Here is a 13,922-nt window from a genome sequence, read left to right as displayed (position 1 = left end):
TTTTGTAGGGCATGGGCCAATGAGATGCATGCACTAGTGATATCTGAGGAACTAGCAAATGATGTCCTGGGAGCTGAGCTGCTTATCAAACGTCATGAGGAATACAAGCGTGAGATAGAGAAACAGTGGCTAAAATATGAAGAAATACAGCGGGCAGGAGATGACCTAATGAGGAATGGACATTTCATGTCTGTGGAGGTGTGCTGATAAGTTAAATATTTTACAAATGAAACCAATCAAAGAAGTCATATTAAATAGGCAGGGTTTGCAGCTTAGTCTGTTTTTCAAAACAAAATACTAAAAGGGACAACAGCAAGCATTTCTCTACTATTGAAAGCTGCAGACTTGATGTGACGTGGCAAAGAAAAAAAACCCTTTTAAAATTCTTCTTCCTTTCCTGAAAAACTGATTTTGATGCTAACCATAAAAGAAAAGTCACTGGCTATCTGGGGAGTAGGTAATGCTATTCCACAGAAAAGATAAGCCACATCAGATTTTGGCATCTAGCTACACAAAAACTAGAATAAAATACATCACATAGCAATCAGCCATAGGGTGAGGTCTCTGAAAATATGTCAAATTTTCTTTCTAAATTATGTTACCACCATAAAATTATCTAGAGGTCATCTTCTAGTTCTTGAGGCTAAATTATCTGCTAGTTGGCTGTCAAAAATGTAAGTCCAATTGGATCTTTTACCTCACGGTATTAGAAATGGTTGGGTTTTTTTTAGATTGAAGAAAAACTGCTAGAGCTGTCAGAGCTGATGAAGAAAGTAAAGGAGAGCTGGAACATGAGGAAAGAGTTGTATGAAGAAAACTGGGAGATTCAATTGCTCCGCAGAGAGCTAGAACAAGCAGAAGCATGGCTGGCTGCCAAGGAGAGCTTTCTTTCAGACCCTAACTATGGGGTAAGTAAGGACAGTGTTACAGTATTGAAGTGCCTCCTAGAACATACTGACTGCTAGGAGCATACGCTAGCTCAACTCTGAAATTATACAAATCTAAAGAGCAAGGCAGCCTTGAGACTACAGGGGGCATGATTTTGGTGCTGTTACAGAAGGGAACCTGAGTCAGGCACTACAGTTTACATGATGGTGAGCTTCAAGAGGTGATGGCGGCTTCCAGGGGTTGGTAGAAGACTGGAAGAATTGCATCTCATTTCTTCTTGACATAGTAAGAAATCTTATAGATGGTACCACTTTCCCTGTCATGGAGAGAACCTGCATTGAAAGGAAAGCACCATCAATATCAGAGATATTCCACTACAAGGAGAGAGCAAGGCAGAGATTTAAGATGCATGTTGTTACAAGGGTAGGAAGAAACAAAGTGTGTCTAGCTCAAACTAAAATCCAAGTACTTGATCTGTATGTAAACTGTTACAGTTGAAAGCCATGATACCACTTGGCTTCAGTGGAAAAAAGAAGGTTGCTTCTTGAGTTCTTTTTCTCACATAGAGCTGCCAGACTGCAAGCTAGTTTAAAAAAAAATAATAATAAAATAAATAAATAAATAAATAAATTCCATTAGACTTGAGTTTCAACTTCTGTATCTGTTCATTTTTTCTACTCAGGATTCTGTGTCTGAAGTAGAGGAACTACTGAAGAAACATCGTGACTTTGAGAACATGCTTGCAGTTCAGGAGGAAAAATTTGCTCAACTCAGCAGGAAAACTAAGGTGAGAAGTAGGAGGCTGATTAGCTGTATCTGGGACAGTATGATCTGGAATCTTAGATATCTGGAGTCAGTCATTCCATGTAAGAATACTCATTGCTTCTACAGCAAACTTGGAGAAGCATTGGCACAGTTTCTCTAGATGTTATTAAAGTCTCTAGACAAGGTCTCAAGGTTATTAAAGTCTCTAGCTCAGGGTATAGCAAATAAATTTAGTTCTAATGGTTAGAATGCCAGTGAAGGTATAGTCCTTAAAATTTAGTGCCAGAAGAGAGTGCATTTGAAAAACATTTGTGCTTAAAATAAAAGCTTCTCTGGAAAGTGCCCATGAGTGCACTTACACAGGTAATTTCAAAAAATGTAATGTTTATGTCCTACAGAGGGAGATGAATCTTCTGAAACAGACAGATGCAGAAGAAAGTGAGCAGAAAGATAAAGGCAAAATTGTACGGGTTCCCTCTCTGAAAAGAAAAACATCTGACAAAAGGAATCCACCACCAAAAGTGATAGAGATAAGGAACACAAAGCCTGTGCAATCTGTGCAACCACCGCTCCTGTCCTGGACTCCACTTGAAACAATTTTCTCCCCAGTTGAAAAGCCTGCAGTGGCATTCCAACAATTTGCTTCTGGGAAAGTCCCAGAGGTGCTGAGCAGCAAAAAAACAGAAATGAAACCTGAGAGGAGACTCAGTGAGATTATCACTCCATCTACACCAAAGACAGTGGACCCACAAGTTACGTCTTTGGCACATCACAGTTCTTTAACCTCTCCTTTATCTCCTACACCCATAAGCCTGCAACGCAGCAGCAATTTCTCAGAATCATATGCCACGGGCCTTTTATCACCTCAAGAAAAAAGTGCTGAAAGCTCCTCCTTCTCCAACCTGCAAACAAAATTAATGGCAACATCACCCAAGCCAGATCAGAATTCATTAGATAAATCACCAGATTTACTGCTGTCAAGGTCCTCACGGGAGACACTGGAGACTGCATCCTTGGTAAGTCCCAGAGATTCTTGACTCTCCTCATAAAACTAGATCAAATAATGAAATACAGAAAATTCTGCAAGAAAGTCCTTTGCAATCAATATTTTTTCCAAAAACATTAATCAGATACATACAGCTTAAAAGCATTTTTAATTTGTTCAGCCTTATAGCTTAGGGCTTGACACCTGCATGGGTTTCTGGTTTTCATTCCCAAATTAGAAGCTATTCATACTGCTGGACATTCAGCGGAACACTTAACCTCAGAAAGAGAGAAAGCTGCTGATTTATTCATGACATCTTGCCTTTCCATAAGCATCTCCATAGAAGTTACATTGAAGCAGTATTAGGTAGCACCTTTGCCCAAAGCTGATCAGCTGGTGCAAGTCTAGAACCAGAAGCTCCTAGTTGCTCGCCCAGGCAGGAAATTCACTGTTAACTCATAGATGGGTAAAAGTTGTTCCCTTCCTCTTTGCACTTTAAAAGAGGAATGTATTTCTCACATACCCAAGTATACCAGTGCAACACTACACTTTGTTGTAACTCAGCATTATTGAAGGGGTGTAATTAATTCTTTGGCAATTTAAGTTGTAAATTGTATTTAGTAATATCAAAATAATATTCAAAGGTAATAAAATTTACTTTTCTGTAATGGATTTTATTATTTGACTGCTATCACAGTCAAAACACTGAATGGCTCTTGGTCACGTAATGTTTGGATGTCAAATAGAGTACTTGTATTGTAAGGATGTCATCTCTGTCCCTTGTAAACAGCATGACAATACCCTTTTTTCTGAATAATAATGCTAATTTACACCTCCAAATGGTGGTCAACCTCCAAACTTGGTTGACCAAGAAAGAGAGGTCCAGGACCTCCCTGTAATAATCCAGGTTGAAAGCCAGCTTGCCGTTCCAGGTAAGCAAATGATTGGATTTCAAAAGGAAACATTAATTTTATAATAAACTGTGATAAATTCCCTGAGCATATTGTTCTAGGGGCATATGGATTCTCTTCACGTAAGCAGCAAATCAGAGACGTGATTACAAACTAGAAAGGATTTCTGGCTGCACCATGAACAAAAACGCTAGAAGCAGCAAAGAGTCTTTCTGTGTGGAATTTACCTAGAAATAGCTTCAAAATTTGTAACATCTTCAAGGGCTTTTAAAAAGTTTAACAGCAGTGTTCTTGTCTCAGGTTTCTGCAAGTCTCCAGCATATGGAGGGATTCCTAGAAAAGAGAGACCAGCTTCTTCCAGGACGACAACAGGTAGAAAAAAATGCCTCTACTCTGGTTTAATTCACCTTTCCTTGAGTTACAGTCCATATCAGATCAGACTTCTTCAAGATAAAACTATCCTGAAGAGGAGAGCAGGACTGAAGGTTTAAATCAATTACTGCTAAAGAAGTGTCTACTGATTTCATCAGTACCTGATCCTGTCCTTAACAGAGACAATGACATTGTGCCTGTCATAGGAATCATGCAGAACACGGTCTGTCTGTTCATAATAAATTAGATATCCATGATAAACCAGAAACTTGAATGAAGCTCTCCTTCAACAGGCTTCATGATCCTGTATCAGCACGTGATGGTTTGTTGGCAGAGGAAGCTCCAACTCCCATGCTTTCAGTGATTGTAGCTTCTAATTTACTAGAAGAGAAAAAAGATTTCAGTTAGTTTTTGGAAGTTGTGCTTTGTTTAATCTAGAGTTGAATGATACTGAAATCAGAATTCTTATCCTGGGAAGGAATAATAGATCAGTAAGATAATGATCATAACAGGACAGGAAGTTTCCTAATATTTATCAACAGTCACCATATATCACACATGTATCACCATGTAGACATCTGAGTGTTTACTGAGGTATTGCATGTAAGCAGGTAGACTTGGATTTTTTGTCCCATAGAATATTTCCTCTGACACTTTTTAACTTGAAATCTCTCTCTTAAAAATTGAAGCTGGTATGGATTTCATCATCTGGAAATGAAATGTAGTTATTCCACTCCTTTGAACACACCAAATTTAGTCTGCTTTGATACTGAACTTCCATCTTACTGAAAAACTATGACGTATCTTCCTCAACATGTTTTCCTTCCTTTTCTCTGAATCACCAAATTAGTCAACTTGATTTACTGTGATTAACTGATACAACAAAATAAGAATACATACATGTAATAGGAGCTTTGGAATTTGGAAGATTCTCAAGACACTAGAGTGACCTTTCAGTGGTGCACAGTTGGGATAGGAAATAGCAGTTGTTTTTGCATAGTGTTCAATAGCATTCTGCAGATGATAGTCTAGGAAATGAACTAAAATTTGGCAACTGTATCAGAGTGAAACAAAATATTTCAAACTAAACTGTGACCAGCAGGCACGGCCTGGTTCCAGTTAGGAAAATGAAGTGAGCCTGTTAGTGTCCAAAAGTAGACCAAGATTTAATAACACATCTCTCAAAGTTATTGCTGACTATAACATGGTGTAGAAGTTCCTTGAGCTGTACTGTATCATTTGTTGGGTTCTGATTCACAGAACCCTTTACTGAATCATCGCAACAGTAACTACAACAGGCTCTGTTTTTTTAGGAGGTAATAATGACAAAGAGAACTTCTGTGTTCATAATCTGGCTCATCTCCTGGCTTACTGTGGAAGCTGCCCAAAGAAGATTCCACTACTGAAATAAAATATATTGCTAATCATTGGATTTTATTATTATTTTCTTATAGCCAGGTTCAAGGTCTTGGAAATCCTTCTATGTAAAACTCGATGGACTAAAGCTTGATTTCTATAATGATGAACAAGAAGCATCTAAGGTAATTTCTTTTTTGAATCTTTCTAGTAATCTGTGTGTTACATTTGCTTCATTTGGGGGCTAGGAGTAATTGGTTCTCTTACAAATGTTGTTTTTGTCAAATCCTACAGTTGTTCAATGGTTACCAACTACAAGACTGAATAATAAGATTTCATAAGTTTTCAAACAGTCTTTAAATGAAGTATCTGATTCAAATATCTGACTTCTAGATATAATGTGTCCATTGTTCCTCTGTGGTTCTTCCTATTCATTGAGCTTGATCATAAAATTAGAGGCAGAAAAAGATATTATGGGTGTATAGTCAGCCTACATGTTGGTATAGAATTGAAACCCAGGAGAAAAGATACAACAGATATTTTGTTATGATTCTGTCCTCCTTCAGAATATATCCACACTCCCATCTCTCAGCATTGTTGGTGCCAAATGTGAGAGGCTGACAAACTACATCAGGAAAGAGAACACCTTCATGTTACGGTAAGTCTTACAGAAAGGTGTGCTAATAAAAATCTACACAGCTATCCTGACTCGTTGCATTTGCCTACAATCACCTATGACCGTAGGAGGCATAACTGCATTGTCTTACACTGCTTATCTCAGTCAAAAGTAAGATTAACTAGAATGTTCCCTCTCCTATCCCTTTTCACAGACTGAGAGATGGGGCAGAGTATTTCTTTTCAGCACCTTCTCCGAAGCTGATGGAGAACTGGTTGCAGTCACTACAGAATAATATAGGTACGTTCTCATTTTATTCAAGACTTAATTGTGTTTTAGCAAGTGATGGTGAGAGAAAGAGAAGAGAATGAGAGACTGTCCTTAGAATGGGGCATTTGGAGCCTTCCTTTTTGCATCCTTCAGACAGCAATACACAAGTTACCTGTCACCTTTCAATGTAGTATCGTGGCAGGAGAGTGCCCTGGGGTGACTTGCAAAGCAGCCTTTCAGTTGTACTGCAGCCAGCATCAGGTTGATTCCAAAGGAGGATATTACCCAACAGCCATAGCCATCATTTCAGTAAAGGGTTGCTTTGGATCTTGATCAACAGTTTTTCCTCTAAATCCACTAGGCAGTGGTATACTGGAAAGGAAGCCAGGGCAACAATTATAACGAGTTTCAGGGAAAACTGGTATGGACCCAGGATTGGCTACACACTCCAAATTCTTATTCTAGTAGTATTTTACCACCGTGTTTTTATCTGTGTTCTTTGACTCTGTAGGACATAGAAACAGACCAGATTCCACAGTGATGGTGAGACCTTTCACTCCAAGCACTGAGACCTCCCAGACAAGTCTGTGGGACAGAGACTCTGCTGAAAGACTAACCAGCAAAAGTACACTCCTAAGGTAGGGGGTTCTGTGCTGCAATGCTGAACAGACACCACCACTGTTTGTGCTTAGTTAGCAGCCACATACAGAGGTAGATTGTCCTGAGATCCAAAAATTCTGCTTCTCTATTGTTAATCTGATAGAATACAGTATTCTTGAGTAGGATGATGCCTCATTTCACTTTGTCATTTATGATGTGCTACAGCCAATTTTCAAAACTGGGTTTCAATGAAGTCAGCTATATACTGTCTGTGGTTAACAATTTAAACCTGGGAATCCCAGAGGAATTCTTTTATCACTTATTTTAGTCACTAACGTTATTGAAATGAAGTGTGTGACCTGAAAATTGGATTACCTTTATGCTCAGTGGAGACAAACGTGTTCCAATAGATGAGAAAACCAGAGCATGAATCTAAACTAGAAGCCTACTATTTTTCCTCTGAATATTCTCTCCAGCAAGGTCTGAAAGGAATCCAGAACTCTTATAGTAAGGAACAAAATCAGTTGTCTAAAATTGCACTGTTTGAATACTTCAATCACGGACCATTTTGAGAACCCAAACACAGACACTGAAAACTCAGCTGCAGCCAAATTAGGAAATTTGGCCTGTAGAGTAAATTAGTTTATATTGCATTTAGAGGTTGTAAAAATCTTCCGGGCTGTGATATGAAACTCTAATCCCTCTGCAAGGTTGATTTTTTTTTGCTGCTGAGGTAGATGCATAAGAGGTGCTCTGAATATACACAATGACTTAAATTCATCCAGATTGCCCCTAATTATCTGGTGATGACTGTTGTTCATAGGAGAACACCATCTTTCAGAATCAAACCAGAGAAGGAATCTGCAGAATTTTTCAGAAATTTAAAGGAAGATGGGACTGCAGTGACCCAAGCCTCCATCACCACTCTGAATCGAGAACAAAGTGGTAATAACACAAAACTGCCTCCATCTCTACTAGAAGAAGGAAGAGGAAAATAACATTTGCTTCAATGAAAAACAGACCCTTCACCACTGTATCTAACCTCTGCAAATGTATTCATAAGTTTTAATTTAATCACTACCTTTGGAACTTATTTTAATTAGGCATTAAATCTGGTAAAGTCATTAAATATAATTAAAAAGAACATCTGGGATACTTCTGTGGATACGACTTTGTCATTCACCCTATCACCTAAGTAACATATACTCCAAGTCACTTAATGGAAAAAGAGAGGGAACTTTAATCCAGACAGCTCACATGAAGTGACTGCAAGATGGAAGTTTGCCCATCCACCCTCTCACTGGAACAAGCAGCAAAGTTGTATTTAGCAGCCTTTGTTCAGTGGCTAAGACTGAGGACCAGAAGTATAAAGACAAGGACCCACACTAGTCCTCTGATGGTGGCTAAACAAGACGTAGAGCCTGATGTAAAGGTGGAGAATCAAAAGAAAAGGAAAAAAAAAAAATTAAAAAGAAGCATGGTCTGAGGCAATTTTGTGCATAAAATACCCTCTTTCCTTTCATAGTACCTTGTGTTGGAAAAAAGATGATAAGCGTATACTGAAAGAAATGATGCATCCACAATAGAGCATTTTTCAGAAGACCTGTCACTGTTTTCAGATATTATACAGCAACAATTCAGGTGTCCATTGCTGCAGGCCTATAAGAGACTCCAGTTTTAAATTGCTGGAGCTTGATTTTGACAAATGAGAGGAACTAGATGCTGTCAGCTCTGTGCCTCCCTCCCAGGGCTCATCAGTCACACCAAATTGCATTACTGTGGTTTTGGCTGAGATCTGACTTAAGACCTGCAACCTGATCGCCAATCTCCATAGATGAAAGATAATTGCACTTAAAGATTTGTCTCATCTTAAAATGTTTTAATGCCCTAAATTTTGTCTTGAGGTGTTGATGTAACAAAGCCATCGAATGGGCAGTGCACAGTTAGCACAGCTTTAGTTGTCTGGTGCTCTAAGTAGAACTCTTCAAAGTCATGGCAACTGAACATAAACATTAGTCCCACTCTGTGATAGAAGAAAATCCCTTGGCAGTCACCTTGGCAGTGTCTCTCCCAGGAAAAGGGCAAATGAAAGAGCACTTACTTATTTCATAATGAAATGAACTTTGCAGGGTTTGTCAGACTCTTCTAGGGAAGACATTCAACATTCACAAATTAGAAATTCAAAATACCGTGGGATTAAATTATTGCACATAAACCTCTCTTTCTGCACCTGCAAGCATACCAGTGCACTTCATGCTATTCCAGTATAAATTGTTTTGAACAGCTGAAAATGGAAATGATCATCAGATCCAGGTGGGCTGTAATGTTGTTGGTTAGCAAGCACAATTTTTTTGTCTAGAAAAAGGCACATTTGCAAAATTATTCTGCTATGCTATAAATAGCCAATATTTCCAACATTCATTTCTGCAATTGTTCCAGTGTTGCATTTACCACTATAATGATCAAATAGAGAGGCAATGAAATATTTTGTCATTTGCCAGAGGCATGGGAGGCCTTGAAAAAAAGTAGATTGTGATATGGAAGCCTGCCATTATTGTATGTTAATTGAAGAATAAGTGGCATCCACACCTACAGGTAAGCTGGGGCTCATTAGTAATTACAGGGCAATATTTTAAAGCATAGTATGGTGTAGTGTTTTTCCTCATAGGATAGATACGGTAGCCTACTAATTTCATCAGCTGGATCACCCAGTCCTTGTGCTTTTACCAACTCTTCCCAAAGCAGAAGCCTCAGATGCATGTGATATCAAAGGAGGACTCCATCCGCCTCTGCACAGCTCATTTCCTCATCCCTATAAAAACTACATTTCAAGTCCCATGCCCTTACCTGCTCACTTAAGTCCTGGCACTTCAAAGTGGAGTGAGGAGGCAGCTTAGGAGGCACAAACCATCACTCTCCACAAGGCATAGGCTGCTGTTGCTCAATAAGCTGCAAGTAACTGGCAACAATAGCTGTGGCTCTTAAACTGAGATGCATGAGAAATATTTCAACATACTTTATCCCAGAGAAGCTTTCCCTCCAGAAGTGCCAAGGAGGGTTAGAAGAGATACATACCATGATGTATGTCAGCAGAAGGAGGTCCTCCCTACAGATGCACGGGAAGGAAGGGAACGCTGAAGATAAAATCACCAGTCTTGTTTTGTCTGCACATCTTCTGTCATCATTGACCACAACTACAAGGAACCAGATAGGAACAAATTGAAAAAAAAAGTCACATAGTTATCTGAGGCACAAAGATTGGTTTAGCTTTCCAATCTTAACCTGATTTTGCTCCATCCTTTGATACTTCTCTCCTTCTTTCTTCCTGCAAATAACTCTTTTACTTTCAGGAACTGGTTTATATCCCATGAATGTAGATTATACGTATATTTTTTGTTGACAATGTCATTGACATTACTAAACCTGCTGCTTTCAATATTCCCCTGGCTCATTCAAAGTTCTCCATGAATTTGTCATTCCACAGCATGCACTGATTAGTAGTTTATCATTGCAAGGAGTTACAGTTTTATGCTACTTTTACTACATGTACCAATTTATTAGTAGTGAATGCTTGAAGCATTGCCCCATTGCCCAAAGCACCTTGCAGCTTTGAATAGAATATATGGACATTCAGATTAAGAAAATGGGTCAGTAGGATGGTGCCTTAGGGAAGCCAAGAGCTGCTGGCTCAATGAACATGATCAACTGCTTACACGCTATATTACACAGGTTTGGTTGTTCTGGGAATGGGAGATTTTGGACCTGAAAAGAATGTTAGTTTTTCCTTCCACCACCCCTTTTGCCACTAATAAACCAATGTGCAGATACACCAGGACTATTTAGAGTCCCAGACCCTTTTTCACTGAATGGTGCACTAGTAGTGTGCTGTACCTGGAAATACTCAACAGCTGTGGGCAGCAAAATCCTCCTTTCTCAAGATAGAACACAATCAGTATGCTTTTAAAAATGTACTCTTGCCAGTGCTCTTCCAGGAGAAGTCCAAACTTGGAAGAAAGGTCTCTGGCACAGGACTGCTGGTGGCTTTTAGTTTTCTTCCTCTGTGCCTCTGCCTGGATATACAATAAGGTGATTCAGCTGCAAGTTTCATCTTCATGTACTTATGGCTAAGAGATATAATAAATAACATAGGGAAGTGGCAGGCCTGCAATAGAAGCAGGGCATGAGTTTTTGTCTGGAGACCAAATGCTCTCTTGTCCACAGGTTCACCCCTGCAATGGGCTTGTGAAGAGTTATGTTTTACTTTTCTTGTTCTGAAACAGCTTTTTTAACCAGTCAGTCAGCAGATCCAGAGGGGACGAGTACCTTGGCACACTCAGAACAGTCTGCAGATGAGCTGTGTCATCTGAGGTACTAATGACAACCTTGCTGTGCTGGGCTGAGCCAGACACCATTGGACGCACCCCACAGAACCTTGCAGCGCCAGGTGGGGCTGCCAGAGCTGGGGCCCCACTTGTTAAGGTATGGCATAACCATGAGGAGTAATGCTCTGTTGGGGCCTTATTTTCCCCCTTCTTATCTCTGTTTCTGAGCCCTTTGAGAAAACCTAGCACAAGCAGGGGAGAAATTAGTTATTTTTCACCCAGGACAGTACAATGGCTAAGGCTTTTCCTTGTGAAGTGAAAGCTAAAGCTTCAGGTCCTTAGCTCCTCAGGTAAGGGTCCTGTTTTAGCTATTCTGAAGCATGGTTCTTGCTCTCCTTTGTCTCAACTAACTTTTCAGTGGGAGGGACAGAGAGTGCACGGCCCCAGATTTATGTAAATGCTTTTGGTGTGCATGCAGCACCTTGAGTTTAAATTCGTGCTGTGACTGATTCCAATAGCAGCCAGTGAGCAAAGTGAGCAAATCACCATGCTTATTGGCTAGTTTGACTCCCTCTGTTGCTGTGCTTCTACTGGAGCTGTTTTATGTAACAAAAAACACACTAAAGCCAGGCTGCATGGGGCTTTGAGCAACCCAGTCTAGGAGGAAGTGTCCCTGCCTACAGCAGGGGGGCTAGAACTAAATGATCTTAAAGGTCCCTTCCAACCTTACATTCTATGATTCTATTATTTTAAACTCATTGTTTAATTGATAATATTAAAGCTCACTAAAAGGCACGCTTCTGTACGCATTTAATCACTCAGAGTGAAATAATGCAGTGTTCTGGCTGCGGCTCAGTACAGCTGTGTTCCTACCCAGCCTGTGCCACTCTTCTCAGGAGCATTTGCCACAGGAGTTCATATTTATTTCCACTCTTTTCCAGCCTCTCAGTGCCTCTGTAAGACAGAACATCTCTCTGATTTTTCCACTCCATCTTGAAAGCAGTAAATGCCCCACAAAGCACTTAGCAGCAGCAGTGCTGGTGCTACCACAAGAAGTCTAGTCCTGTGCTTAAGAAGTGCATAAAAACTGACAGGGGTCTGGTGCTTTTTTGCAATATTATGTTTTAATGGTTGTATTATTAAGCAGTTAATAGATATAAGCAATTTCTATACAGCTATAGCTAAGAGTTGTAAGAACAAACATTTTTTTCCTCTGTGTTCAGCAGCAGATAGCAAGCTCTGTGTTTCTGGTGTTTTTCCAGCTGAATGTTCATCTGAGAGCTGTGACCTGGGGTGCATTTTGGATGGGCATGTTACAGGCATGAATTCATTTTCAGCAGTTAAACAAACATAACTCCACGACGGCAGGTATGGACCTGTCTCTAAGCAAGACACGTGCCTGGGGATGAGGAACAAGCGCACAACATTTCACGATTCACCAGAAAGAAGAGCAGGACCGAGGAGCAGACCTGAGCACAGGCCGCTAACCAGCTGCACATCACTCACTGTAAGTACACTTTCTGGTTGTGTGGGTTCAGGCTGTTTGAGGTATATCTTAAAATACAACCCAGCTGTAGTGAGGGGACAGCACATGCCAGCCACCATTCCCCCAGTTAGCTGTGGGTGAGCCTACCAGGTCCCTGTCCTGCCACGCTTCACCCTCACAAATACCCTCCAGAGCCTTCTGCCACACTGTCAGACCAACAGCAAGCTCCCTCGGCTTCACACAACAACAACAAAAAAGAAGAAACAAACCCCACCTTCTTATAGGCAGTGGTGCAGCCCTCACATAATCACAGGCTTTGAATTGCAACAGAAAGCATTTAAAACTTAATTATTCTCTTCTAAAGCTACAGGGGTCCCTCATGGGACCCCAAGGAGACTCTGGGGCACACAGCACAGTGTTGACTGTGAGATTAACCAGCAGCTCTGTCCCAGTGTGTAGTGGAGGATCACGGGTGACATTTCCATGGCAAAGAGACCATCAACACATCCTCACACCCCCCCTCCCCACCTTGATCTCCTTCATCCTACCATAGGGTTTAATAGTCCCTCAGGGAACCTATTCCCCACTGACTCCCAAGGGTCATCTGGGCACCCTGATTTTATTGTTTTTTTCCCATTTCTTTCACGTTTTGGCAGGCATCTCTGTGTGCATTAGCAGCACTGTGCAGGCACAAAGCATGCCGCAATTATTGGTAGGTGGAGCACACAGAGCCCGTTTTCTCAGTGCATTCAGGATGTGTCACTGCTAGCTACAAGCTGTAAAGATCCCCAGGTGTTAGAGGTCACTCATACCCATGAACAAAATGGGTTTTTTAGCAGTGTGTAAAGATTAGGAAGATGAGGTAAAACAGCATACAGCCACCTCTGCTCCTGTGTGCATGTGTCTGCACCATGGCACGCTGCACCAGGACATGTTCTCCTACATGAAGGTCACAGATCCTGCTGGTAAGACTTTGTTTTCTGAGATACCCCTCGCTGCCATCTTACTTTTCAACTCAACTCAAAACTACTCTCTCTGTCTTTCTTGCAGACATATCTGATTATTGCTTTCTTCTCATGATGCTCCTCAGCTCAATAAGTAAGCACCATACAAGGAGTATTGCAGAGGCTTATTTACTGCCTTTACTTGCAACAGAAGACAGCATTTTGTAGGAGCAGGGTTCAGGCAATGAAACTTGTTGTGGGTGTTCTTCTCTGAGTTCTGATACTGCCTGCATATACCAAATAGGCAGACTTGTTTCTCTTGCTTTAATTTTAAGTATAACTCGTTCTAGATATCAAGTACATTTCCAACACAGAAGAAATGTGCAAGAGTTTCCTGGGCCTCTGTG

The 13,922-nt window shown here is 40.5% G+C and overlaps 1 protein-coding gene across 1 annotated transcript; it reads left to right on the top strand.

The window, feature by feature from the left end:
* Positions 1 to 12: 12 nt before the first annotated feature.
* On the top strand, positions 13 to 8,235 carry LOC104911087 (spectrin beta chain, non-erythrocytic 4-like). Its single transcript, XM_010711300.3, has 10 exons — positions 13 to 198; positions 732 to 908; positions 1,571 to 1,675; positions 2,052 to 2,669; positions 3,850 to 3,921; positions 5,376 to 5,462; positions 5,844 to 5,935; positions 6,108 to 6,193; positions 6,675 to 6,801; positions 7,587 to 8,235. The coding sequence occupies exons 1-10, from the start codon at positions 25 to 27 to the stop codon at positions 7,759 to 7,761; spliced, it is 1,713 nt and encodes a 570-aa protein (XP_010709602.1). The 5' UTR covers positions 13 to 24; the 3' UTR covers positions 7,762 to 8,235.
* Positions 8,236 to 13,922: the final 5,687 nt, after the last annotated feature.

Source organism: Meleagris gallopavo, chromosome 5, assembly GCF_000146605.3.
Source record: "Meleagris gallopavo isolate NT-WF06-2002-E0010 breed Aviagen turkey brand Nicholas breeding stock chromosome 5, Turkey_5.1, whole genome shotgun sequence".
Classification (NCBI taxonomy): Eukaryota; Metazoa; Chordata; class Aves; order Galliformes; family Phasianidae; genus Meleagris; species Meleagris gallopavo.
Note: the sequence above shows the minus strand (reverse complement) of the source record. Positions and strands in the feature narration are given on the sequence as shown.